General features: G+C 39.0%; 1 protein-coding gene across 1 annotated transcript in view; it reads left to right on the top strand.

Annotated features, from left to right (window-relative positions):
- Positions 1-298: 298 nt before the first annotated feature.
- The window catches only part of ATF6 (activating transcription factor 6), a 370257-nt gene continuing 344620 nt past the window's right edge, over positions 299-25935 (top strand). The window contains exons 1-4 of the mRNA XM_007937768.2: positions 299-380; positions 16939-17015; positions 21460-21547; positions 23368-23474. Of these exons, the coding sequence (XP_007935959.1) occupies positions 323-380; positions 16939-17015; positions 21460-21547; positions 23368-23474 (330 nt within the window). The 5' untranslated portion in view covers positions 299-322. The remainder of the gene's footprint in view (positions 381-16938; positions 17016-21459; positions 21548-23367; positions 23475-25935) is intronic.

Raw genomic sequence — 25935 nt, 5'->3', positions numbered from 1 at the left:
TGTTTAACGAAAGCTGTGTCTGGAGTGTCCTTTTTTTTTTTTTTTTTTTCACCCTTAAAAGAACAGGACAGAAAGTACTGAAAACTCCAAAAGGGAAATACTTACCCACAGACTAGTTCAAATTAGGTTAGCCGCTGACATTCCCTTTTCTGTCTTGTAGAAATCGCTTGTGCACCAGGCACAGTTTGTCCTCTTTCAGCCACCGTCTCGTCCGCTTACGGAGTATTTTGTCCGCCTGCCGCTGCCGTCCCAAGTATTAGTCACCGAGTACTTGGGTAAGGGAACGTGTATTTTGGGGGAGCCGGCCGACATTGCCGGCACCATGGAGTCACCTTTTAGCCCCGGACATCACCTCTCTCACAGGCCGGAGGAAGATTGGGGTGAGTGGGATCTGAGAATGTACCCGGGCTGGCTTGGGTTAGCTTCTCTGAGGTTTTTCCTCCCACTTCCGCCCATTCGTGGTGACAGGTGTGGACAGAGAGCTCGGGCCACTGTTTCCTCTCTTTCTTGGTATTGGAAGAGTCTAGTAGAACCGGTCGGTTTCTGTCCTGGACACAGCAAGAGTAAAATATTGCCTAACTGGAATTATTACCGTTTTTCACTGTTGATTTCCCGTTTGGGGAAACGAAGTGATCATTTTGTGGAGCTAAAACTTGACGTCGCAAGGAAGAATAGGGCAGGATGTCTGTGACACCGGAAAGGCTGCAAGCTACTTTTGCAGGGTGATGATCGCTGTGGAATGTGTTTGTACACGTGTGTGATGTGAGAAAGAATGTGAGTATATACAGAAAATCCTCATTCTACAACTTTCACTCTTGGTCTAGGCTGGTGTCCATCTTAGCAGAGAAGCAAAGCACCCAGGCACCTGACGTCGGGTCTCTAGACCTAACACTCACAGACTGATAAGATCCTGACTGCTTTACAGATACAGCTTTGAACTTTCTTGTTACAGATTTTTTTTTCTTTCCCTTTGGTTGGTTTTGGTGGCCTGGAGTGGTGGGGTGGGGTGTGAAGGGAATGAGAGTGGAAAAGCTTTACTTGTTATCCAAGACATTTGACAAGAATACTGAAAATACCATGGACTGCCAAAAGAACGAACAAATCTGCCCTGGAAGACGTGCAGCCAGAATGCTCCTGGGAAGTGAGAATGGCCAGACTTCATCTCATGTACTTTGGTCATGTTGTCAGAAGGGACCATTTCCTGGGAAGGATATTATGCTTGCTAATATGGAGGGTCATTGTAAAAGGAGAAGGCCCTCAAAGGGATGGATTGACACAGTGGCTGCAAAGATGGGCTCAGGTATAGCAAGGATTCTTAGGCTGGCACAGGGACCGGGCAGTGTTTCGTTCTGTTGTACACAGGATCACTATGAATTAGAGCTGACTCAATGGCACCTAACAGCAACAACTAGAAGGCATTTGACTGCTAACCAGAAGGCTGGCAGTTCAAATTCACTAGCCGCTCTGCAGAAGGAAGATGGGGCAGTCTACTTCAGTAGAAGGTTTACTGCCTTGGAAACCCAATGGAGATCGCTATGAGTTGGAATCGACTTGCAGTGGTGGGAAGTGTTTAGAAGAACATTTTATTCTCCTTTTGATTTGAAGACACAACACTAATTCTGTACTTATGCTGCCGTATAAATTTGGGATTGTGTAGGTCGCCCTATATACTACTCTTATTGGAATTTTGGGGGAGTGCCCCAGACTGATCTTCATCTTTTCCCCTTTGTATTCTTCCTGGTGAGAGTGGGATCTTAATTACATTTATAAAGCTGAAACTGTCCTTTGATTTTATGAGGGAAAATAAAAAATTTATGTTCTAGTAGAGATTTATTTCAACCCTGGGGAAATTTTATAGAGTTACTAGAAAAAAATTGGACTTTTCTCACTGCGTTTTCCCAACCCAAATATGGTAGTCATAGTAATAGTTATAACTTGTTTAGCATTTTATTTATGCTGGCACCATGCTAAGCCCTTTATGTGTGTTATTTTATTTAATACACACAACAGTCTGGTGAGGTGGTATTATTATTTTACTTGAAGAAACAGGCTGAGAGAGGATGAGTGCTCAGGCTTAGAGTTAGTGAGTAGCAGAGGCAGGATCAGAGTTAGGTTTGTCTATCTCTAAAGCCTGTGCTCTTAATCACTATGTTTCCCTAAATAATTTTCACAGATTTGATTCTTCCTAAGGACACCCCCCCTCCAGTTATTAACAAGTCTATTTTATGTTGCATAGGAATGATTTGTTCTTTCAGCTTATTAACTATTATATTTCCATTATGTTTCTTATATTGTAACTGTGGGGAACTTCCAAATAGCTTTACTTATTATTTTTTGTCTTCTGATACACAGGCATTTTCCTGACTGATCTGATCAGTCAATTTCAAGTCTTAATGAAAACAGTTTGTTCTTTAACATAGCATTCAGTTCTTTGTTGCTTCACTGACTCAACTCTCTCAGGTATCCTGCTCCTCTCTGAGTGTGCTTATTTCCCATTGTTTTCCAGGTTTTCTTTTCCAAACTGTTAACAATCACTTCTTTAATTTGGTTTCCTTAGCTATTAGGTAAATAGGATAGATTTTGCAGGCATTATAGTGAAACACTGCTATCTGTTAGTGTTTCTTGATAGAACAACGATTTGTTTTCTGAGTAGCTGTTGTGGGTGTTCCAATTCTTCACTGATTTCTTTAACTTTTTTTTTAAATGTATATTTTAAAAGCTAACCAGCTGAAATTTTTTAAAAGAAGTTTTTATTGTGATTTAGGTGAAAGTTTACATAGCAAGTTCATTTTCCATACAGTAGTTCATATACATGTTGTTTCATGACCATGACATTGACTGGAATTCCCCACAGTGTTGCAGTTCTCTTCCCACTTCCTCCCTGTAGTTGTCTCTTCCCTGTGTCCCTCTCTCCCATGTACTTCGGGTCCCTCTCCTCAGCTGTCTCCCTGTGCAAATACTGCCCTTCTGTTCTCCCATGATTCATTGATTGCTCCAAGGAGTGTTTCTACTTGATGTAAATGTTCACACCATGTGCCTGTCTATTGTTTGGCTGGAAGCCACAGAAGTGAGTTCAGTTCTAGACCTGAAGGTCACTGGGAGCCATAGTCTTGGGGGTCTCACCAGTCTCTATCAGACCACTAAACCTGTTTTTTTTGTTTTTAAATGATTTTGAGTTTCGTTCAACATTGTTTTCCCACTCTATCCAGGATCAAACACTCTGAGCGTTTGACAGTGGTAGTTGGGCACCATCTAGTTCTGGTCTTATGGTCATATAGGCTGATGGTTGCATATTTTACCAGTCCCTTGGACTAATTGTTTCCATGCATCTTTGGTTTTCCTCGTTGTTCTTTTTTCTGGATGAGGAGAGACCCATCATTGCATCTAGATGGCTGCTCGCAAGCTTTTAAGACCCTAGTCGCTATTCACCAAAGTAGAATGTAGAACAATGCTTTTGTGTAGTATGTTATGCCAATTGAGCTTGATGTTCCCTGTGACCATGGCCTGGAGCCCGCAGGTCCAACTACTTGCTCCCTCTGGGTTAGCCAGCTAAATTTGAAAAATAAGATCATATACTTTTTGTGGCTCTAACAACTTTAAATAATTTAAATAAAGTGATTTGCTCTGGACAGCATATGATAGATATGCTTTTCTTTTCTCATTCAAATTGGGTATTGAAGTCTTAATCATTCATAGCAGGGTTCCGCAAACTTTTTCTGTAAAGGCCCAGATATTACTATCTGGGCTTTGGGGGCCATGCAGTTTCTGTTACAGCTACTCAGCACTGGTATAGTGCAAAAGCAGATATGTTGTTGTTGTTGTTAGGTGTTATCAAATTGGCTCCACCTTATAACAAACCTGTATACAACAGAACAAAACACTGCCTGGTCCTGTGCCATCCTCACATATTTGCTATGCTTGAGCCCATCGTTGCAGCCAATGTGTCAATCCATCTTGTTGAAAATTTTCCCCTTTCTTGTTGACCTCTACTTTACCAAGCATGATATCCTTCTCCAGAGACTGGTCCCTTCTGACAGCATGACCCAGGTACTTGAGAAGTCTGGCCATTCTTGCTTCTAAGGAACATTCTGCCTGTACCTTCCAAGACAGATGTGTTCTTCCTAGAAGTCCATGGTATTTTCAGAATTCTTTACCAACAATTTCAATGCATCAGTTCATCTTCAGTCTTTCATATTCATTGTCCAGCTTATGAGAATATTTATTGAAAATACTATGGCTTGGGTCAGATGTACTGTAGTCTTCCAAGTGACATCTTTGCTTTTTAACACTTTAAAGAGTCTTTTTGCAGCAGATTTGTGCAGTGTGATATGCCATCCAATTGTGGATCCACGTAAAATGAAATTCCTGACAACTTCAATCTTTTCTCCATTTATCATGATGTTTCCTTTTGGTCCAATTGTGAGCATTTTTGTTTTCTTTATGTTGAGGTGCAATTCATTCTGAAGGCTGTAGTCTTTGATCTTCTTTAGTAAGTGCTTCAGGTTTTCTTCACTTTCAGTAAGCAAGGTTATGTCATCTGTGTATCACAGGTTGTTAATGAGCCTTCCTCCAATCCTGATGCTGCGTTCTTCTTCATATAGTTCAGCTTCTCAGATTATTTGCTCAGCATACAGATTGAATAAGTGTGGTGAAAGGATACAACCCTGAAACACACCTTTCCATGCAGTAACCCCTTGTTCTGTTTAAACAGCTACTTCTTGAGCCATGTACTGAATTCCTCATGAGTAAGTATTCTGGAATTCCTATTCTTCTCAGATATAGAAAAACAGATATAGATAATGTAAATACATGAGCATGGCAGTGTTCCAGTAAAATTTTGTTTCTGGACAGTGAAATTTGGATTTTATATCTTTTTTCTTGTGTTCTTTTTCTTTTTTTTTCAGCCATTGAAAATGTGAAAACCATTCTTAGCTCCTGGGCAGAACAAAAACAAGTGTTTAGAGAAGTGAAAGACTTAAACAAAGTAAATTCAATATGAAGGATTTTGTTTCAAATTGTGGCAGAAGGTTTTTTTTTTTTTTTCCTTTTAAGATCACTTTCCTCCTCCTTTTATAAAACAGTAAATGTTCAGGTATTTGGTACAGTCTCAAGTACAGAATTCTAATGTGCATCACATAGGAATATTATTGGGAGTATAATACTTACTGTGTGTACTTGATGGTCTTTGGTCATAGAAAGTGTTACTATTTTGAATAGGAAATAATCAGTAGAAAAGACTAAACTGTAACATTTGGATATCATTTTCAAAAATTAAAAATAAAAGATAGACCTTAATGAAATATTTAAAAAACCAGTGGGAACTTCTCTGTGTAAGTTTCTCTAGTTTTTTTCCTTTCTCTATTCTTAGTCTCTCTTGCTTGCTAGCATTTGTGCAAACACCACTTCTTTGCCGCTCATGAGGTCTGTGTGCTGTGATCAGAAGCTTCCATTTGCCACTGTGGTTTCTTTTATCTCTTCACTCTTGTCTGTGAAAGTTCTCATCACCTTCTTGCTCTATCTAGCCAAAACCTGGCCCTCTGATGACACTGCTTTCCCTAAAGGCCTAGTGAAAGGTGGCTATATTCATTCTCAAACAGTTTTACCATGGGACCTCTGAAGGTGGGGTAGGTATCTTCCTTCTTTGCTACTTTCAGATAATTCTCTTTAAAAAAAAAAAACCCAAAAAGTGAAACCCACTGCCACTGAGTTGATCCCAACTCATGGCAACCCTATAGGACAGAGTAGAACTGCTCCATAGTGTTCCCAAGGCTGTAAATCTTTATTGAAACACACTGCCTCATTGTTCTCCCGGGTTAAAACTGCCAGCCTTTTGATTAGCAGCCAAGCGCTTTCAACACTGTGCCAGGACTCCTTATTCTCCTTTGTTGTTACGTGACGTCGAGTCGGCCCGACTCATAGCGACCCCTCCTTGGGTTTCCGAGGCAGTATCACTACGGAAGTAGGATTGCCCAACCTTCCTTCCGAGGAGTGGCTGGTGGGTTTGAACCGCCAGCCTTCTGGTTAGCAGTCAAGTGCCTTAGGCACTATGCTACCAGAGCTCCTTTACTCCTGCCTAAAACATCCAGGTTTAAATCTCACATTGTCAGAATGTACCACCTTCTCTTTCTCCCTGTTGCAGTCATCTGCTGATTCCTAGGTTACCCCTCCTCACTTTCTGAAAAATTTTACCTCCTATAGCTTACTGTCACATTTTCTAATACTACTTCTGTCCTAATTCTTGCATGATTTCACTATCTTGAAGAGGATCCTTCTAATACCCTCATCTCGTTTTTTAGACCTCCTGTGCACCAGTGATTTTGCCTTTCATTGTGTCTCAGCCATTTATTCTCTTGGAGATCCCCAAGGCTTGTCATTATCACTAACATAATCTCAGTTTCAACAGTCCACTTTGACTACTACCTCCTGTTTTACTAATTCATACTCTTTAGCATTCCAATTCCAACAGTCCTTCAACCCTACTATCGTGTTACTATCCCTTTTTCCCTTTGTTTTATTACTGCTGTGGAGTTGGATCTGACTCATAGCGACCCCTCCTTGGGTTTCCCTTTAGCCAGTTTAATTTCCATGAACAATCATTGTAATCATTCTCTTGCTGACACCATCATTCTCCTTGTTCTCTTGCTTTGTAGTTCTCTTTTGGATGGACTACCGAAACCGAAAACCAAACCCACCAAATCAACTGTTAATTCTGACTCAGCGACAGAGTAGAATTGCCTTGTAGGGTTTCCAAGGCTGTAAATCTTTACAGATGCAGACTTCCACATCTTTCTCCCACAGAGTGGCTGATGGGTTCAAATTGCCAGTGTTTTGGTTAGTAGCCAATGCTTTAACCATTGTGCTTCCAGGGCTCCCTATAATCCTGGTTAAATCCAACCCTGCTTGCATTTGTGTAGCTAAATGTGGCTGGAAAAACAAAACAACTCAACCATGCTGACTGGTCTTAATTTAAATTCATGATGCTAACCTGAAATAAGGAGCTCTGGTGGTGTAGTGGGTAAGGCATTTAGCTGCTCACCAGAAGCCTGGCTATTCAAACCCGCCAGCTACTCCAGGGGAGGAAGATGAGGGAATCTACTTCCATAAGGATTTATAGCTTTAGAAACCCAATGGGGGTTGCTATGAGTTGGAATTGACTAGATGGCAGTGGATTTTAATCTGAAATAGGCTTTTAATTGTTACCAGGCCTTTCATATTTCCCTCGTCCTCTAACTTTAAGGATTGTTTTATGAAATTTCTCTCTTCAAACCTCCAATACCACTCCCCCTACCATTCTGACTGGAGAGAACTTTCATAAGCTCCTGCTACCTTATCTATCCACATACTTGAATATTTGCTTTCTTTTTTGTCACTCCTACCTAGAGCTGATTCCTTCTACTTATGCTTTAGATTCCTCAACCCTTGTTCAAGAATATTATTTAAGCTATATTTCCTTCTGTTTTCTGCATCATTTCCCCCTCTTTGTTTGATCATCCCTCTTAGCAAACCAACATGTAGTTACTTCTATGTCAGGGATGTGAGGGCTGGGAGGGGGGACAGCACTCTTTAGATGTTACTTCCTATCTCATTGCCATTACATTTCTCTTATTTTACAGCCAGAATTTGTTCAAAGAATTACCCATACCCACTGACTCCAGTTTCTCTTCTCTCCTTTGTTCAACCATGCTGTGGAAACTTCTCTTTGTGAAGTTGCTATTGACATTGCCTTTGCTAAATCCAGAGGCCATAAACCAGTAAGGAGTAAATGGCCAAGGTAGGTAGGTGGCAGTGAGAAAGCTTGCTGAGCAGACTAAAATCAATAGTTACCATAGTTCACCACTGCCAAGGGGAATTAAATACTTGTCGACTGAGATTGGTGAAAAGGACATAAGGGAAGGAAATAAGGTTCCAAACCAAACCAAACTCACTGGCGTCGAGTTGGATCTGACTCATAGCGACCCCTCCTTGGGTTTCCGAGGTGGTATCACTATGGAGGGAGCTCTGGTGGCATAGTGCCGAAGGCATTTGACTGTTAACCAGAAGGCTGGTGGTTCAAATCTGCTAGCCACTCCTCGGAAGGAAGATTGGGTAATCTACTTCTGTAGTGATACTGCCTTGGAAACCCAAGGAGGGGTCGCTATACGTTGGACTTGACTTGATGGCAGTGCATTCACTACAGAAGTAGATTGCCCAATCTTCCTTCTGAGGAGTGGGTTTGAACTACCAGCCTTCTGGTTAGCGGTCAAATGCCTTAGCCACTACGCTACCAGAGCTCCTGGAAATAAGTTTTGAGATACTTAATAACCCGTTTCTTTGGGATTATTTTAGTTTCTTAGTCCTGCTGTAACAAAAATATCACAAGTGGGTGATTTCAATGAACAAAAATTTATTTTCCTATAGTTTAGGAGGCTACTGTTCCAAATTGAGGGGACTAGAACTAGTGGAAGGGTCTCTCTGCTGGCTCTGTCGGCTCTGGAGGAAGGTCTCTTCAGCATCTTTTCCTCATTCGTTGGCAATATTCATGTGTCCTGGCATCTATTTTGCCCCATCTGTGCTTGCTAGCTTCTGTGACTAATCTGCTCTTTTACATCTCAGAAGTGATTGGTTAAAAACACACCCTGCACTGATACAGTCTTACTAACATAACAAAGAAACCCCCCTGGTCCCAAATGAGATCATGTAAGTATAAACCAAACCAAACTCACTGCCATCCAGTCGGATCAGACTTGTCCAGTCAGATCGGACTCATAGCGACCCCTCCTTGGGTTTCTGAGGCAGTTATCACTATGGAAGTAGATTGCCCAACCTTCCTTCTGATTAGCAGTCACATGCCTTAGGCACTCCACCACCAGAACTCCTATCACAAATATAGTGGTTAGAATTTATAACATATATTTTTTTAGGGACCCAATTCAATCTGTGACATAGATTCTTCTGAAATATTCTATAAATATACAAGTGTGTTTATCTACCTACCCTCAGTTTCTTTTTAAGTGTTCAAAACCACAGAAAAGTTGATAGATCAGTGTAGATGTATTTCCTTATCTAGATTTACCAACTGTTAGTATCCTACCACACTTATCTTGTCTGTAAGTATTAACCACACTTCCTTCCTCCACCTTCTGAAAGTAGGCTGCACATGTTATGATACTTCACTCTTAAATACTTCAGCATGTATCTCCTAAGAACAAGGACATTTTAATTGTTGTAAATATATTTTTAACATAGCATTTACCAGTTTGATATTTTTCAGGTGTACAGTTTAGTCACATCAATGATGTTAACTGTATTGTGTAGTCATCACCGATAGCCATTGGCAAATTTTCCATCACCCTAAGGAGAAACTTATTACCTCCTAAACAGTGACTCTGCCTTTCACTTCCCTCCTGTCCCTGGTAACCAGTAATAAATTTTGGTTCTCTATACGTTTGCCTATTCTAGATATGGATACATTGAAAATTTTTCTTATGATTGTGTGAATGTTTACAGCACAAATTCATTTTCCATGGAGCACTTCACACACATTTTATCTCTTGACATTGACTGCAATCCCCACAATGTAACAGCTCTCTTCCCACTTCCTCCCTGTAGTTACCTCTTCCCTGTGTCTTTCTTTCCTATGCATTCCTGCTCCCTGAGCTATTTCTCTGTGCAAATACTGCCCTTCTGTTCTCCCATGATTGATCATTCTATGGAATATATCTACTGGGTGTAAATGTTCACAATATATGCTTGTCTCTTGTTTGGCTGACAGCCACAGGTGGTTGTTGTTGTTGTTATGTGCCGTCGAGTCAAACCCGACTCATAGCGACCCCTCCTTGGGTTTCCGAGGCAGTATCACAGGAGTGAGTTCAATTCCAGGCCTAACGACTAAATAGGGGCCACAGTCTTGGGGGTTTCACCAGACTCTATCAGACCAGTAATCCTGGTCTTTTTTATGATTTTGAGTTTTGCTCCACATTGTTCTCCCATTCTCTAGGATCTGCACTGATCCCTTTCCAAGTGGTTGACAGTGGTAGCCAGGCACCATCTAGTTCTTCTGGTCTCATGGTCATGTAGGCTGAGGTTCGCATGGTCCACTAGTCCCATGGACTAATTGTTTTCATGTGTCTTTTGTTTCATTCATTCTGCTTTGCTCCAGATGAGGAGAGACCTATTGTTGCATCTAGATGGCTGCTTGCAGGCTTTTAAGACCCCAGTTGCTACTCATCAGAGTATGACATAGAGCAATGTTTTTGTGTAGTATGTTATGCCACTTTAGCTTGATGACCTCTGTGACCATGGTCCTGAGCCCACAGGTCCAACAACTTGTTTCATTAGGGTAGTTGACTGTGGCTAGGAAGTTATCATAACTTTGCCAACTGTTGTATTTACATGGACATTTTTACAGCACATATAAATATGTATGTACAGATATGGTCTGACAACCTTATATATGTTCATGGGTTTATTCCTTTTTGCCTAGACATATCTGATCATTCAGCCTGTCTGCCTATCTATTTACCTGCAGATTAATGTTTGTTATCACTGATAACACAGTATTGTATATGTAAAAGTATTTATCTTTGTTGTCTGTACCTCTTGTTTATTCCTTTTCCATAGTGTTATTGTGTTGGTCACTTGATTTGGTGTATTGCCTTTTCCTTTACCCAGATCAATACTTATCTCTTACCTATCTCTCTCTATATTTTAAAAGCATGAATTCATACTAATACCTATAGTTCAAAGCCAACACACGTGTTTCTGCTTCATTTCCTAACATTTTATACTTGTAACCCTTTTCCCGCTATGAAAATCCTGGCTTTTAATTGGCGTAGTGTCTAAGGCATTTGACTGCTAACCAGAAGGCTGGCGGTTCAAACCCACCAGCCACTCCCCGGAAGGAAGGTTGAGTAATCACTATGGGTCGGACCGACTCGACAGCAGTGAGTTTAGAGTTTTTTGGTTTAACAGCATCAGTGTATTTACTTATTTGCTCTATCTTACAGCGTACTCACAAATAATTTTAGAATTTCTCTATTAATATCACTAACAGGAACAACCTACCTCGTATAGTTCAAGAATTCTTTATAGTTCTTTTTGTCCTTATAATATATTTTATTGTAGGATACTGTGTTTTTTAAATTAACTCTTTTTTTCCTCAATGATTTTATATCATCAATTTGATATGCAGTTACTATCATTTTCTATTTCTGTTTGTACTCAATTTTAGCACTTGCTTTTTAAATTCTTTTTAATTTAATTTAATATTTTGGATATGTAAAGCATTTACATGGCTCAAAAATTAAAAAACTGAAAAGATACAGTTAGGAGTCTTTTGTCCCTGATCCCTACATTTAATATATACTCCCTCCTCCTTTAGGTAACCATTTATTAACTTCTGGCTTACCTTTTCCTCTGTTTCTTTTTGCAAAAAACAAATAAATATTCTTGTTTTTTTTCTTATGCAAACTGTAGCATATGGTCTACTATAATATATATGTATTATACTGTACTTTATTATAATATATATGTATATTGTTTTTCATCTTCATTTGTTTTGTTTAGCATTATAACTTGTAAATCATTCCACATCAGTTTATAGAGATCTTCCTTACTCTTCTTTTTAATGTCTGCATGTAACTCCATTGTTTGCTTGTCTCATAATTTATTCAGCCATTTTCCTGTAGGTGGGTATTAAGGTTGTTTTCAACATTTTGTTATTATAAATAATACTACTACAGTGAATAACTTTGTCTATATGTTGTTTCAATTTGTAAAGTGTGTCTGCATGGTAAATTTCTGGATGTGGAATTAAATTAAAGAGTGAGTTAGGAGGAAAACTGAGTGAGTGTGGTATTTTGGAGCCAAGTATGAGAAGATCAACTGTGTCAAATACTCAAAATAGGTCAAATAAGGTAAGACTGAAGCTTCGTATTGCCTTTAGCAACGGAGAGGTTATTGGCGATATTGATAACTGTTGTATGTGTGTTGTGGGAGTTTGATTGCTGTAGGCTCAAGAAAGAATGGGAGGAAAGAAATGAGAGATAGCAGATACAGAGAACTCTTTCAAGGAGTTTCAACCTATAAATAAAGTACATAGCCACACTTCTCTACTGGCATGGTTTTCAACTCTGCAGCTGAGTTTAAGGTAGTCATCTTCTGAGAGTTGTATGAATAGCCTATCATTACCAATGCATATAAAAATTTTTAAATTATATACTATTTTATTTTATGTTGGTTAGATGTATTTGTCCATGGCCAAATTAGGAACGTACTGACAAAGTATTCTTATACAAGTGAAGTGTGGAAATCACCAGAACAGTTTCAGTGGTATGATTAAATGCTTGAAGTTCAAAAATTGTTAGAAAAAATAGAACTACAGATTTACAAAAATAAAATCTATAGATTTCAAAAATGAAATAGAATGCATAAAGATTGATATCCTAGGCATTAGTGAGCTGAACTAGATTGGTTTTGGCCATCTTAAGTCAGATGATTATGTGATCTACTATGCCAGGAATGACAAACTGAAGAGGAATGGTGTGGCATTTATCATCACAAAGTATGTTTCAAGATCTATCTTGAAGTACAGTGTTGTCAGTGATAGGATAATGTACATATCCCTACTAGGAAAACCAGTTAATATCACTGTTATTCAGATTTACGCACCAACCACCAAAGCCAAAGACAAGAAAATTGCAGTCTGAAATTGACCAAGCATGTGATCAAGACGTGTTGATTATTACTGGTGATTGGAATGTGAAAGTTAGAAACAAGGAACAATCACCAGTATATTGTTGCAACTATTTTTGTATTGTTTTCAGTAAAATTTTATTTGCATGTGATATTAGCGATATTGCTTGATAATTTCCACATTCTGTGAGATCTCCTTTCTTTGGAATGGTGCAAATATGAATCTCTTCCAGTCAGAAGAAAATATGGCCTTGGTGATAGAAATGATGCTGGAGATCACAAGATAGAATTTTCCAAGACCAACAACTTATTCATTGCAAATGCCTTTTCAACCAACATAAATGGTGGTTGTACACGTAGCCTTCACCAGGTGGAATACATAGGAATCAGATCACTAGATCTGTGGAAAGAGGTGATGGAGAAATTCAATATCTCCAGCCAAAACAAGGCCAGGAACTGACTCTGGAACAGACCATCAACTGCTCATATGCAAGTTCAAGTTGAAGCTGAAGACAATTAAAAACAGTCCACAAGAGGTAAAATATGACCTTGATTATATCCCTCCTGAATTTAGACACCCATCTAAAAAGTAGATTTGACACACTGAACAGCAATAACTGAAAACCAGAGTAATTGTGGAATGACATCAAAAATGTCATCCATGAGGAAAGCAAAAGGTCATTAAAAAGAGAAGGAAGAAAAGACCAAAATGAGAGAAGAGACTCTGAAAGTTGGTCTTGAATGGAGAGTAGCTAAAGGAAGTAGAAGAAATGACAAAATAAAAGAGCTAAACAGAAGATTTCAAAGAGCAGCTCTAGAAGACAGAGTGAGTTATTATAATTAAAGGTGCAAAGACCTGGAGTTAGAAAACCAAAGGGGAAGAACACACTTGGCATTTCTCAAGCTGAAAGAACTGAAGAAAAGAAATCAAGCCTTGAGTTACAATATTGAAAGATTCTATGGGCAAAATATTAACAGATGTAGGAAACATCAAAAGAAGTAGAAGGAATATACAGAGTTACTGTACCAAAAAGAATTGGTCAATGTTCATCCATTTCAGGAGGTGGCATATGATTAAGAACCAATGGTACTGAAGGAAAAATTTGAAGCTGCCCTGAAAGAATTGACAAAAAACAAGGCTCCAGGAATTGAGCTATCCATTGAAATGTTTCAACAAATGAATACTGAGCTGGAGGTAGTTACTCATATATGCCAAGAAATTTGGAGGACAGTTGCCTGGCCAATTGACTGGAGGAGATCTATTTTTGTACACATTCCAAAGAAAGGTGATCCCACAGAATGTGGAAATTGTCAAGCAATATTGTTAATATCACATGCAAGTAAAATTTTACTGAAGATAATTAAAAAATAGTTGCAGCAGTATATTGACAGGGAACTTCCAGAAACACAAGCTGGATTCAGAAGAGGATGTGGAACGAAGGTTATCCTTGCTAATGTCAGATGGATCTTGGCTGAAAGCAAAGAATACCAGAAAGGTGTTTACTTGTATTCTATTGACTATGCAAAGGCATTCAACTGTGTGGATCATAACAAATTATGGATAACATTGAGATGAATGGGAATTCCAGAACACTTAATTGTGCTCATGAGGAACCTGTACATAGACCAGGAGGCTGTCATTCGTACAGAACAAGGGAATACTGCATGGTTTTAAATCAGGAAGGAAGTGTGTCAGGGTTGTATCCCTTCACCATACTTATTCAATTTGTATGCTGAACACATAATCCAAGAAGCTGGACTATATGAAGAAGAATGTGGCATCAGGATTGGAGGAAGACTCATTAATGACCTGCGATATGCAGATGATACAACCTTGCTTACTGAAAGTGAAGATGACTTGAAGCACTTACTGATGAAGATTAAAGACTATAGTCTGCAGTATGGATTATACCTCAATATAAAGAAAGCAAGAATCCTCATAACTAGACTGATAAGCAGCGTCATGATAAATGGAGAGAAGATTGACGTTGTCAAAGATTTCATATTACTTGGTTCTATAATCAACACCAATGGAGGCAGCAGTCAGGAAGCCAGTTGACCCTGGATAGAGGGAGGAAGTGATGTGGAACAAAACTCAAAATCATAAAAAAAAAAAAAAAGGGACGAGGTTTGCTTGTCTGATAGACCCTGGTGGAACCCCTGAGACTCTGGCCCCTGGCTGCCCTTCAGGTCTGGAATTGAATCCACTCCTGTGGCTTCCAGCCAAACAAAAGACAGGCATATGAGCTTAACATTTACATTAGGTAGATACGCTCCTTGGAGGGATCAATCATGGGAGAATAGAAGGGCTGTATATGCACAGGGAGACAGCTTGGGTTGCAGGGGTACATGGAAGGGAAGGAGACAGGGAAGAGGTAATTATGGGGAGGAAGAGGGAAGAGAGCTGTTGCGGTGTGCAAAATTGTAGTCAATGTCATGAGACAGTGTATGTGAACTGCTGTATGGAAAATGAATTTCTCGGTAAACTTTCACCCAAATCACTATAAAAATTAAAGAAAGAAAGAAAGAAATCAGATAACATATTGCCCTGGGCAAATCTGCTACAAAAGACCTCTTTAAAGTGCTGAAGAGCAAGGATGTCTGTCTCTTTTAAGACTAAGGTGCACCTAACCCAAGCCGTGGTCTTTTTCAGTCACCTCATGTGCATGTGAAAGCTGGACAATGAGTAAGGAAGACTGAAGAAGAGTTGATACTTTTGAGTTGTGGTGTTGGCAAAAAGAATACTGAAAGTACCATGGACTGCCAGAAGAACTAACCAATCTGTCCTGAAGAAGTGCAGCTGGGAATGTTCCTTGGAAAGAGCATTGGCCAGATGAACGGCCATACTTTGCCTCATCTACTTTGGTCATGTTGTCAGAAGGGACCAGTTCCTAGAGAAAGGATATCATGCTTGGTAAAGTGGAGGGTCAGCAAAAAAGGGGAAAACCCTCAACGAGATGGATTGGCACAGTGGCTGCAATGACAGGCTCAAGCATAGCAGGGATTGTGAGGATGGTGCAATACCTGACAGTGTTTCATTCTGTTATGCATAAGGTCACTGAGTTGGAGCCAACTTGATGGCATCTAACAACAATAGCAGATTTACACTAATCAGCATTTTTTGGCCTTGGCGTCACTGACCCTTTTTTACAAAAATTTATATTTTGTTTATTGGAGAATATTTTCTATCTAATTCTTACTTTATAATGAAACTTGAGAAGCAAACTGGGATATGGTTAAATTTGCTGTAACATAGGGAATGGTTTATGTGTGTGGGTCCTTTATTGTTTAGATAGAAAATTGGTTTTATCCTTAATTAAAGGCATAGATGGGAAGTACACAACACATGTGCTATTGTATCCCCCTTCTGACACCATTGCTGATCAGCTGTATTACTTTATTTCTGCTGAGGTCAGATATATCTTCAGAATTCTTGTTAGTAATGATCTGATCTAGAAAGTCACTAACAAGTAGTCAAAGATGGCATATGACATTAAGCCTGCTATTTATTATTTAAAAATAATTTTTTTTGTTGTAATTTGGGTGAAAATTTAAAGAGCAAATTCATTTTCCATACAGCAGTTCATATACATTTTTTCTTATGACATTGACTGCAATTCCCCACAATGTAAGCTCTCTTCCTACTTCCTCCCCGTAGTTACCTTTTCCCTGTGCCCTTCCCTTCCATGCCCTCTTGCTGCCCACTCCCCCACTCCAGCTGTCTCCCTGTGGAAACACTACCCTTCTGTTCTCCCAAGATTGATTGCTCCAAGTAGGATATCTACCTAATGTAAATGTTTAGTCCATATGTCTGTCCATTTTTTGGCTAGAAGCCACAGGAGTGAGTTCAATTCCAGACCTCAAGGGTAGCTAGGGGCCATAGTCTCAAGGCTCTCATCACGCTCTATCAGACCATCAAACTTGGTCTTCTTTTCTATGATTTTGAGTTTTGTTCCAGATTTGTCCAGGATCTCCTGCACTGATTCCCCTCCGAGTGGTTGCCAGTGGTAGCCGGCACCATCTAGTTCTTCTGTAAACCTGCTTTTTAATTCCTGGTGGAAGGGTTTAGTTCACAATTATATGGGAACCAATACATATATTAGAAATCAGCTATGAGTTTGTTATCATCCACAATGTTAAGAGTTTACCAATAATAGTAATGCCTAATGAGAGACCGTAATAGACCTGGCATAGGGATGCAGTGTTGATTCTATTGTCAAATCTCTGAACTGATGAGTGATTGCTATTCTTTTCTTTTTCCTAAAGATTCTACCCTGTTTGCTGAACTTGGTTATCTCATGGACACTGATGAGTTGCAATTGGATGCAGCAAATGAAACTTATGTAAGTATTTTGTAGTAGAAGAATATTAGATAATGCAATATTTCATCTTTTCTCTAATTATTGCAAATAGGTTTCAGGACAATAGGTTTAGGCTAGTCACTTAAGTTAAAGCAACTTTTCCTACTGAATATGAAAGTCAGTTGCCATTTTATAGTGAGCAAATGCAGGGTGGTAGATATTGCCTAGGAGCTCTGGTAGCATAGTGCCTGAGGTACTTGACTGCTAACCAGAAGGCTGGTGGTTCAAACCCACCAACCACTCCTTGGAAGGAAGGTTGGGCAATCTACTTCTGTAGTGATACCACCTTGGAAACCCAAGGAAGGGTCACTATGAGTTGGCCCGACTCTATGGCACATAACAACAACAACAGATACTGCTTTGATCTTGGTATTAGAAGATTGTATTCTAAGCTTGTCTTTGGCCCCAGAGGTGAGTGATTGTGGAAAAGTCATTTAAATCCCTACTTCTTGGTTTTATAGTGTAGTGTACTCCTTAAGGAAAGCAGTGGTAAGGGGTGTATGTGAGCATTATCATAAGCAAGGTAAGCAAGGGCTTACTTATGATTACTTAATATGTAGTGAAAAATTTCACCACATCATAATGAACACTTTCACATTTTTTTTTTAAACCACATCTTTGAATATGAAAGTGTTCACTACAGATTAGTAAGTAAGCTTAAGCTCATACAACCTTACTTATTGGATAATCTGCCTCTGTATGTGAGGGAGGAAGATGAGGTATGGATCCAGTCAAGTAGAATGTATGTTGTTGTTGTTATGTGCCGTCGAGTCGGACCTGACTCATAGCGACCCCTCCTTGGGTTTCCGAGGCAGTATCACAATGGAAGTAGATTGCCCAACCTTCCTTCTGAGGAGTGGCTGGTGGGTTTGAACTGCTAGCCTTCTGGTTAGCAGTCAAGTGCCTTAGGCACTGTGCTACCAGAGCTCCTAGTAGAATGTATATCATCTTCATTTTTAAAAGTGATATATTCTTAGTATAGAAAGTTCTGATAATGAGGTTGTCCTTACTTTTTGTTTTGGGTGGTTAGCCTGTGTAAAAGTTGTGTAAAAGCTATTATAATAACACTTTGAGTTCTCAAAAATATCTTAGATTTTTCTGTCTTTCTTTTTCTTCTCCTGGATTAGTATATATGAAGCTGTCAGGCCTATAAAGAACTCTTATTTTGTCTTACTCTTTAGTGGGTGAGGTGCTATTTCACTTGAGAAGTAATTTAAGTGAGCAGAGTGATTACAAGTGTACTTCAATCATTTTTATCATTTTTAAAGCTGTTATTACCCTGTGTATAAAAATATATTATGTTTAATTAGTTAGCTTCAGATATTTCTCAAAGAATGATTTAGCAGTTATTTTATTACCAATCAGTAGAAAAGAGTGAAGCAGCTATACAGCTTATCTTTGACAAAGGGCTGAAACCCATTAAATGGGGAAGAGATAGTCTCTCTGACAAATGGTGCTGGCAAAACTGGATTTCCATTCGCAGAAAAAATGAAACAGGATCGGTATCACACACCGTATACAAAAACTAACTCAAAATGCATCAAAGACCTAAATGTAAAACCTAAGTCCATGAAGATCATCAAAGAAAAAGTAGGGACAAACTTAGGATCCCTAATAAATGGCGTAAATACTATCAAAACATAAAAAAATATACACGAACAGCAGACGACAAACTACACAACTAGGACCTCCTAAAAATGAAACATTTAGGCCTATCAAAAGACTTTACAAAAAGAGTAAAAAGAGGACCTACAGACTGGGAAAAAAATTTGGTACTGACATATCGGACAAAGGACTTGTTTCTAAAATTTATAGAAAACTTCAATACCTCAACAACAAAAAGACAAACAATCCAATTTAGAAATGGGCAAAGGACATGAACAAACACTTCACCATAGAAGACATTCAGCCAGCTGACAAACATGAAGAAATGCTTGCGATCATTACCCATTACCAAAAGGAAACAAAAAACAAACTCACTGTTGAGTCAGTTTCTACTCATAGCGATCCCCATTGGGTTTCCAAGGTGGTAAATCTTTACGGAAGTAGTTGTTGTTGTTATGTGCTGTCGAGTTGGACCTGACTCATAGTGACCCCTCCTTGGGCTGCCGAGGCAGTATCACCATGGAAGTAGATTGCCCAACCTTCCTTCCGAGGAGTGGCTGGTGGGTTTGAACTGCCAGCCTTCTGGTTAGCAGTCAAGTGCCTTAGGCACTATGCTACCAGAGCTCCCTTACAGAAGTAGATTAGCCATTAAACCAAAAAACCCAAACTCACTGCCGTCAAGTCGATTCTGTCCATGGTGACCCCTCCTTGGGTTTCCGAGGCAGTGTCTCTACGGAAGTAGATTACCCAGTCAGTCTTCCTTCCACAGAGTGGCTGGTGGATTTGAACTGACAGCCTTCTGGTTAGCAGTCAAATGCCTTAGGCACTATGTCACCAGAGCTCCTGATTAGCCCTTGTTGTTGTTGTTGTTGTTTGCCGTCGAGTCGGACCTGACTCATAGCGACCCCTCCTTGGGTTTCCCAGGCAGTATCACTATGGAAGTAGATTGCTCCATCTTCCTTCTGAGGAGTGGCTGGTGGATTTGAACCACCAGCCTTCTGGTTAGCAGTCAAGTGCTGTAGCCACTAGCCATTAGAGTGATGCAAATCAAAATAACAGTGAAATATTATCTCACCCCAGTGTTAATAGCAAAGTTCAAAAAAACAGAAAACAGCAAATGCTGGTGAGGGTGTGGAGAGACTGGAACCCTCATACTTTGCTGATGGGACTGTAAAATGGTGCAACCACTGTGAAAAATGGTCTGGTACTTCCTTAAAAAGCTGGAGATAGAAATATTGTATGATCTAGCTATCCCACTACTATGCATATATCCTAGAGAAATAAGAGCTGTGACATGAACAAACATATGCACACCTATATTCCTTGCAGCACTACTCAAATAGCAAAAGATGGAAATAACCTAAATGCCCATCAGTGGAGGAATGGACCCACAAACTATTGTACATACACACAGTGAAATACTGAGCAATGTTAAAGAACAGTGGTGAATCTGTGAAACATCTCATAACATGGATGAACTTATAGGCTATTATGCTGAGTTTAGTCAGTCACAAAAGGACAAATACTTTATGACACAGGTATTGTAAAAAGTCAAGAAAAGGATTTCACAAAAAAAGCAATTTTCTTTGATGGTTATCAGGGGTGAATGGGGAGGGGACAGTAAACCACTAACTAGAGGGCAGACACATTAACTTGGGTGAAGTAAAATAAAGTAAATAAAAGAATATGTATAAATCTTTACTTAGTTGAGGGCAATAGGAAAAGAAAACAGTTTCCCTTTTCTCCTCTTAACTTTTTCTGGGACATTATCCATAAAATTAAACTACCTAATAGACATTTTGAAGTGATACTGTTGTAGAAATTTTAACAAATGATTTTTAATAATCACTAGATTAATCTTTACTTTTTACCTGAAGCTTGCTTTCTCTACCTTTGCTATTTTATCATCTGTCACATTGTTTATATTGTCTTTTTATTTTATTGCTTTGTTTACATATTCAGTTTACTTCTGTTCTTGTCTTTGTAACTCCAGACACTTTAAAATAGTACTATTTGATACCATCTTGATCTCAAACTCACAAAGGGTTCTGAAATCATGTGATGGTTCCTTACATATGTATATAGTGTCGAGTAGTCATCCAGATGATCCTCAATATGCTGATGTTTAAATTAAAAAGATCATAACCTAAATGAGAAGGGACTAATGGAGGCTCTCCAAGAGTTTGTTGACCCGTTTGAGAAACTTAGTTTTATCTAAGATTAAATAAAAATTGTTGATAAAAGTAATATCTGTTAATTCTAGAAAGTCAGAAAGTACAGAAGATTAGAAAAAGAAAGAAAGCTACCCATATTCATATGGATGTCTTCCTTTCACCATAACCATTTTCAGTATTTTGGCATATCTAAAGTTCAGTTGAAGTCTCTTTAGATTCCTGTATGTCTGTTGTATATAACTATATTCTTCTCATTGTATATAGAGATAATATTATGAATATATGTTTACTTTGACTTATTTTCCTTAATGATAATAGGAAAACTTACTTTTCACTTTTATAACAAAAGACATACATTTTGTGACTACTGTGATGATCTGATGCCATAGGAAAGAATGAAACCAACTAAATCTTTTAGATATTGGATCTATTTCTTTTTTCCTAGTTGTTACTGCTATGCCCCAAATAATGGAATTGGTTTATTTCTAGGTTACCCAAGAAATATTCTCAACCTGACCTTGTTGACTTAGAAGATTTGTTGGATAACAGCAATTATATTATTTATGGAAAATTGTGTCTTATAGTTTGATTTCCAGATGAGTACATTTTATATTTTTAATACTGTTTTGCTGATTTGAAACCTACAGGAAAACAATTTTGATAATCTTGATTTTGATTTGGATTTGATGCCTTGGGACTCAGACATTTGGGACATCAACAACCAATTTCATACAGGTAATGATGTGTTTCATTGGTAGAAGTTTGAATGGATCCATTTTATTTTGTAGTTTAGTGATGCTCAAAATTAGGAGAGTCATTGGGCTACTGTGGCAGATTAAAAGATTCCAGGGGCTAGGTACCCCACTTCTGATATCTTAAAATTCAATCAGATAATGGAAGCTAAGGTCACCAAAATACATTACATAAAAAATGCAAGATGCAGTACACTGTACATATAAGCTTCCATTATGTAATAAATTATAGATAAGTTTATTGCCAAAATGGACATAAAGAATTTCATAAGTATGTTTCAGTAGTATAGTGAATGAGTAAAGAATTCATATCAGAAATAGAAATATTTATTTTGAATTATAAATAATATCTCTCTAAGATATTTACTACCTAGGAACCAGATAGGCTTGGGGAATCAGAGAGAAGAGGCTAGGGTTATTAGAATCTAAGTAAGAGCTTAGAGAGGTTTGATGCATAGACTTTTGAGGTCTGTGCATTTCTGTGGCACTGAAATGAATTGTCGAAATTCATAAAGGCTAAGAATCAGGATCAGCACAAAGCTGGTTCCTGTGAGGCAGAGGTCAGACATGCTTTCTCTTTCCAACTTTTTCATTTCCATTTCTAATACCAGCCACCCCCACCCCCACCCCTACCCCTGTCTACCACCACCGGCACCAACTCTGCTGGGTTTGATAATTTATTACAATAATCACACAGAATTCACAGACAATACTCAAAATTATGTGGTTTATTAGGGAAATGATAGGCTACAATTTGGCATCAAGATCAGGATTAACTTAGAAGTAACAGGAGCAATTTGGGATCATGATCAGGAAGCACACAGGCAAGGTCTGGAGGCCTCCCCTAAAATGGAGAACACATTTTTCCCTTCTTTCAGTCCAGGGAAACTTCCAGCCAGGGCAGCCCTCTAGCCATGGGCCCTCTCTGCCGTCAGGTGTTTCCATTGCTGTTCACTCTCCATTGTGGCCTAGCTCATGGCCAGTGTAGCAGCTTGTTCAGCTCCCTTAGCTACTCTCTGCTGTCAGGCCTCTTTGTTCTTGGCCTCTTTGCAGCAGGTCTCTCTGCCACTAAACTGGCTTAGTTTACAGCTCAGAGACACCCACTTTTACCAGTTTCCTATGTTTATTCTTCCAGAATACTAGTGCAGATTTATACATATATATTAGAAGGGGGAAATTCTAGGAGCCAATGAAGTTTCATCATAAAATATAAGAACCATTTAACTTAAAAGTGCTTCATCTTGGATAGGACTAACTGTAAGTACTTCTTTCTTTCTTTCTTTTAGCTTTTAAAACCCAAAACATTTCTCAAATTTGGGGAATTCTGGTGGTGCTATGGTTAAAACATTGACCTGCTCACCAAAAGGTTGGCAGTTTGAATCCACCAGCTGCTTCACAGGAGAAAGATGAGTCAGTCAGTCTGCTTTTGTAAAGATTTAAAGCCTTGGAAACCCTATGGGGCAGTTCTGCTCTGTCCTATAGGGTTGCTATGAGTTGGAATCAACTTGATATGGGCAATCTACTTCCATAGTGATACTGCCTCGGCAACCCAAGGAGGGGTCACTATGAGTCAGGGCCGACTCAACGGCACATAACAACAACAACAACAACAACAACAACATAATTTATTACATAATGGAAGCTTTTATGTACAGGTCTGCATCTTGCATTTTTTATGTAATGTATTTTGGTGACTTTAGCTTCCATATCTGATTGAATCTTAAGAGTGTTTTCCCTTTCTTGTTTATTTGATTCTGAATTTATATTGTCCAGTGGGAAATATTTTTACTCTCTGTTTTTCAGTTAAAGATATTAAGGTGGAACCTCAGCCACTTTCTCCAGCATCCTCAAGTTGTTCAGTCCCATCTCCTCAGTCTGTGGACTCTTATTCTTCAACTCAGCATGTTCCTGTAAGTAGCCGGTCTTTTCCAATGAATCTAGTTATAATGCTAGCTGGAAAAAAAAAAAAAAAAATATATATATATATATATATATATGAGGTGGGCTGTTAATATTTATTAAGTGTTTACTGTGAGCAAAGAGACAGTGGTGGTTTAGTGGTGAATTCTTACCTTCCATCTGGGAGACCTGGGTTCGATTCCAGCCAGTATATCACAAGCTCATAAGCACAGCCATCACTATCTATCAGTGGAGTCTTGTGTGTTATTATGATGCTGAACAGATTTTAGTGGAGCTTCCAAAGACAGACTGAGATGAAAGGCCTGATGATCTGCTTTGGAAAAATCAGTCACTGAAAACCCTGTGGATCATAGTAGTCCACTGCTGTTGTGCATGGGGTTGCCATGAGGTAGAGGCTGACATGAGGTGGCTAACGACAACAAGGGAGCTCTGGTAGCATAGTGTCTAAAGGCACTTGACTGCTAACCAGAAGGCTGGTGGTTCAAACCCACCAACCACTTCTCGGAAGGAAAGTTGGGCAATCTACTCCGTGGTGATACTGCCTCGGCAACCCAAGGAGGGGTCATTATGAGTTGGGTCTGACTCAATGGCACATAACAACAACAACAACGACAACAACAGCAACAGTAAGCCATATATGTTCCACTTACTCCCTCACTTAATCCTGAGAAAACAGACTTGAGGGAGGACTTTGTGGGAATGAGAAAGTTGTTAGTGTCTGGTTTTGTCCTCTTTTCCCTGCCTCTTGCCTTCATAATTTCATTACACTTTACATTACAATGTTTTCTTGTAATGTACCCTCCCTTCTCCCTTTGAGGACGTGGAAGAATATAAGGTGGTCTGTTTTTGTAACTCCTTAGCCACAGAACAGAACAGAACAGAATGGTTTCTTAATTTAGGAATGCCTAGCACTGCCTCTTGAGTGGGCTAAGGATTTTACAAAAGTCCAGTAGCTCTTTCCTTAAGAATGCTTCTGCTGTCCGTCCAGACAAAATCCCTGAACTAGTACCTTAGTGGGATTTAGATAATTTTTGGAATGGGGAAAGATAAAATTTAAGAACAATGTTTCAGTACATTATTTTGCTATAAATTGAGATCTCTTTATTATTTTAGCCTTTACATCCAGTTAATTCCTAAATTCTGGTGATGTTATCTACTTAATATCTCTAGCATTCATCTTCTTTGCCCTGTAATGATGTGAAAACATCATTACAGCTGGATTAAGTCAATAGGATTTTTTAAAAAATAATGTTTTGTTGTGTTTTTGGTGAAAGTTTACACAGCAAGTTAGGTTCTTGCTTGACAGTTTTCCCACAACTTGATCAATTACATTAGTTATACTTTCTACATTGTGTCACCATTCTTTTTAACTGTGTTCTAGTTGTTCCATAAATCCATAGGATTTTAACTGGTCTCTCTGCCTCCCAATTCCTCAAACCTTTCTTTTTTTAAATTTTTATTGTGATTTGGCTGAAAGTTTACAGAGCAAATTCATTTTCCATACAGCAGCTCATACACATTCTGTTTCATGACATTGACTGCAATTCCCCACTGTGTAACAGCTTTCTTCCCATTTCCTCTCTGTAGTTACCTCTTCCCTGTGTCCTTCTTTCCTGTGTATTCCTGCCTTCTGAGTTTTCTCCCTGTGCAAATACTGCCCTTCTGTCCTTCCATGAGTGATCATTTTATGGAGTGTATCTACCTGGTATAAATGGTTACCCTATATGCCTATCTGTTGTTTGGCTGAAAGCCTTGGGAATGAGTTCAATTCCAGATCTGAAGGGTGACTGGGGGCCATAGTCTTGGGGGTTTCACCAATCTCTATCAGACCAGTAAGCCTGTTTTTTTTTTTTTTTTTAATGATTTTGAGTTTTGTTTCACATTGTTTTCCTACTCTAACCAGGAACTCCCATTTTGATCCATTTCCTAGTGGTTGACAGTGGTAGCCTGGCACCATCTAGTTCTGGTCTCAGGGTCATGTAGCCTGAGGTTTGCATGGTTCACTAGTCACTTTGACTAATCGTTTCCATGCATCTTTGGTTTTGTTAATTCTTCTTTGTTCTGGACAAGGAGAGACCATCAAACCTTACTTGACAGAGACATTATCAAATGGAGATCTTTAAAAATCACAAATTTGACTGTGTCAGTCTTTGCTTAAAACCTTTTAATGATTTCCCAGCCCCTACAAGGATGAAATTCAGATTGCCAGCGTACTTCGCAATCTGGCCACTGCTTACCTTTCCATTCTTATTTCTCTCTCCCTTCCTACCTTCACACTCCTCTTAGCTTTGTCCCTGAGGGAGCACCTGCCTGAGAGCTCCTAAGCTCTCTCCACTCATTCAACAACTGTGCCAGGCACTGTTCACATTTTTAGATTTTTTTTTTTTATTAGGATTTGGGTGAAGATTTACAGAGTAAATTCACTTTTCATACAGCAGTTCACATATACTT

Source organism: Orycteropus afer, unplaced genomic scaffold (assembly GCF_000298275.1).
Source record: "Orycteropus afer afer isolate SDZICR_OR568_19922 unplaced genomic scaffold, OryAfe1.0 scaffold00044, whole genome shotgun sequence".
Lineage (NCBI taxonomy): Eukaryota > Metazoa > Chordata > Mammalia > Tubulidentata > Orycteropodidae > Orycteropus > Orycteropus afer.
This window is presented reverse-complemented; position numbering and strand designations above follow the sequence as displayed.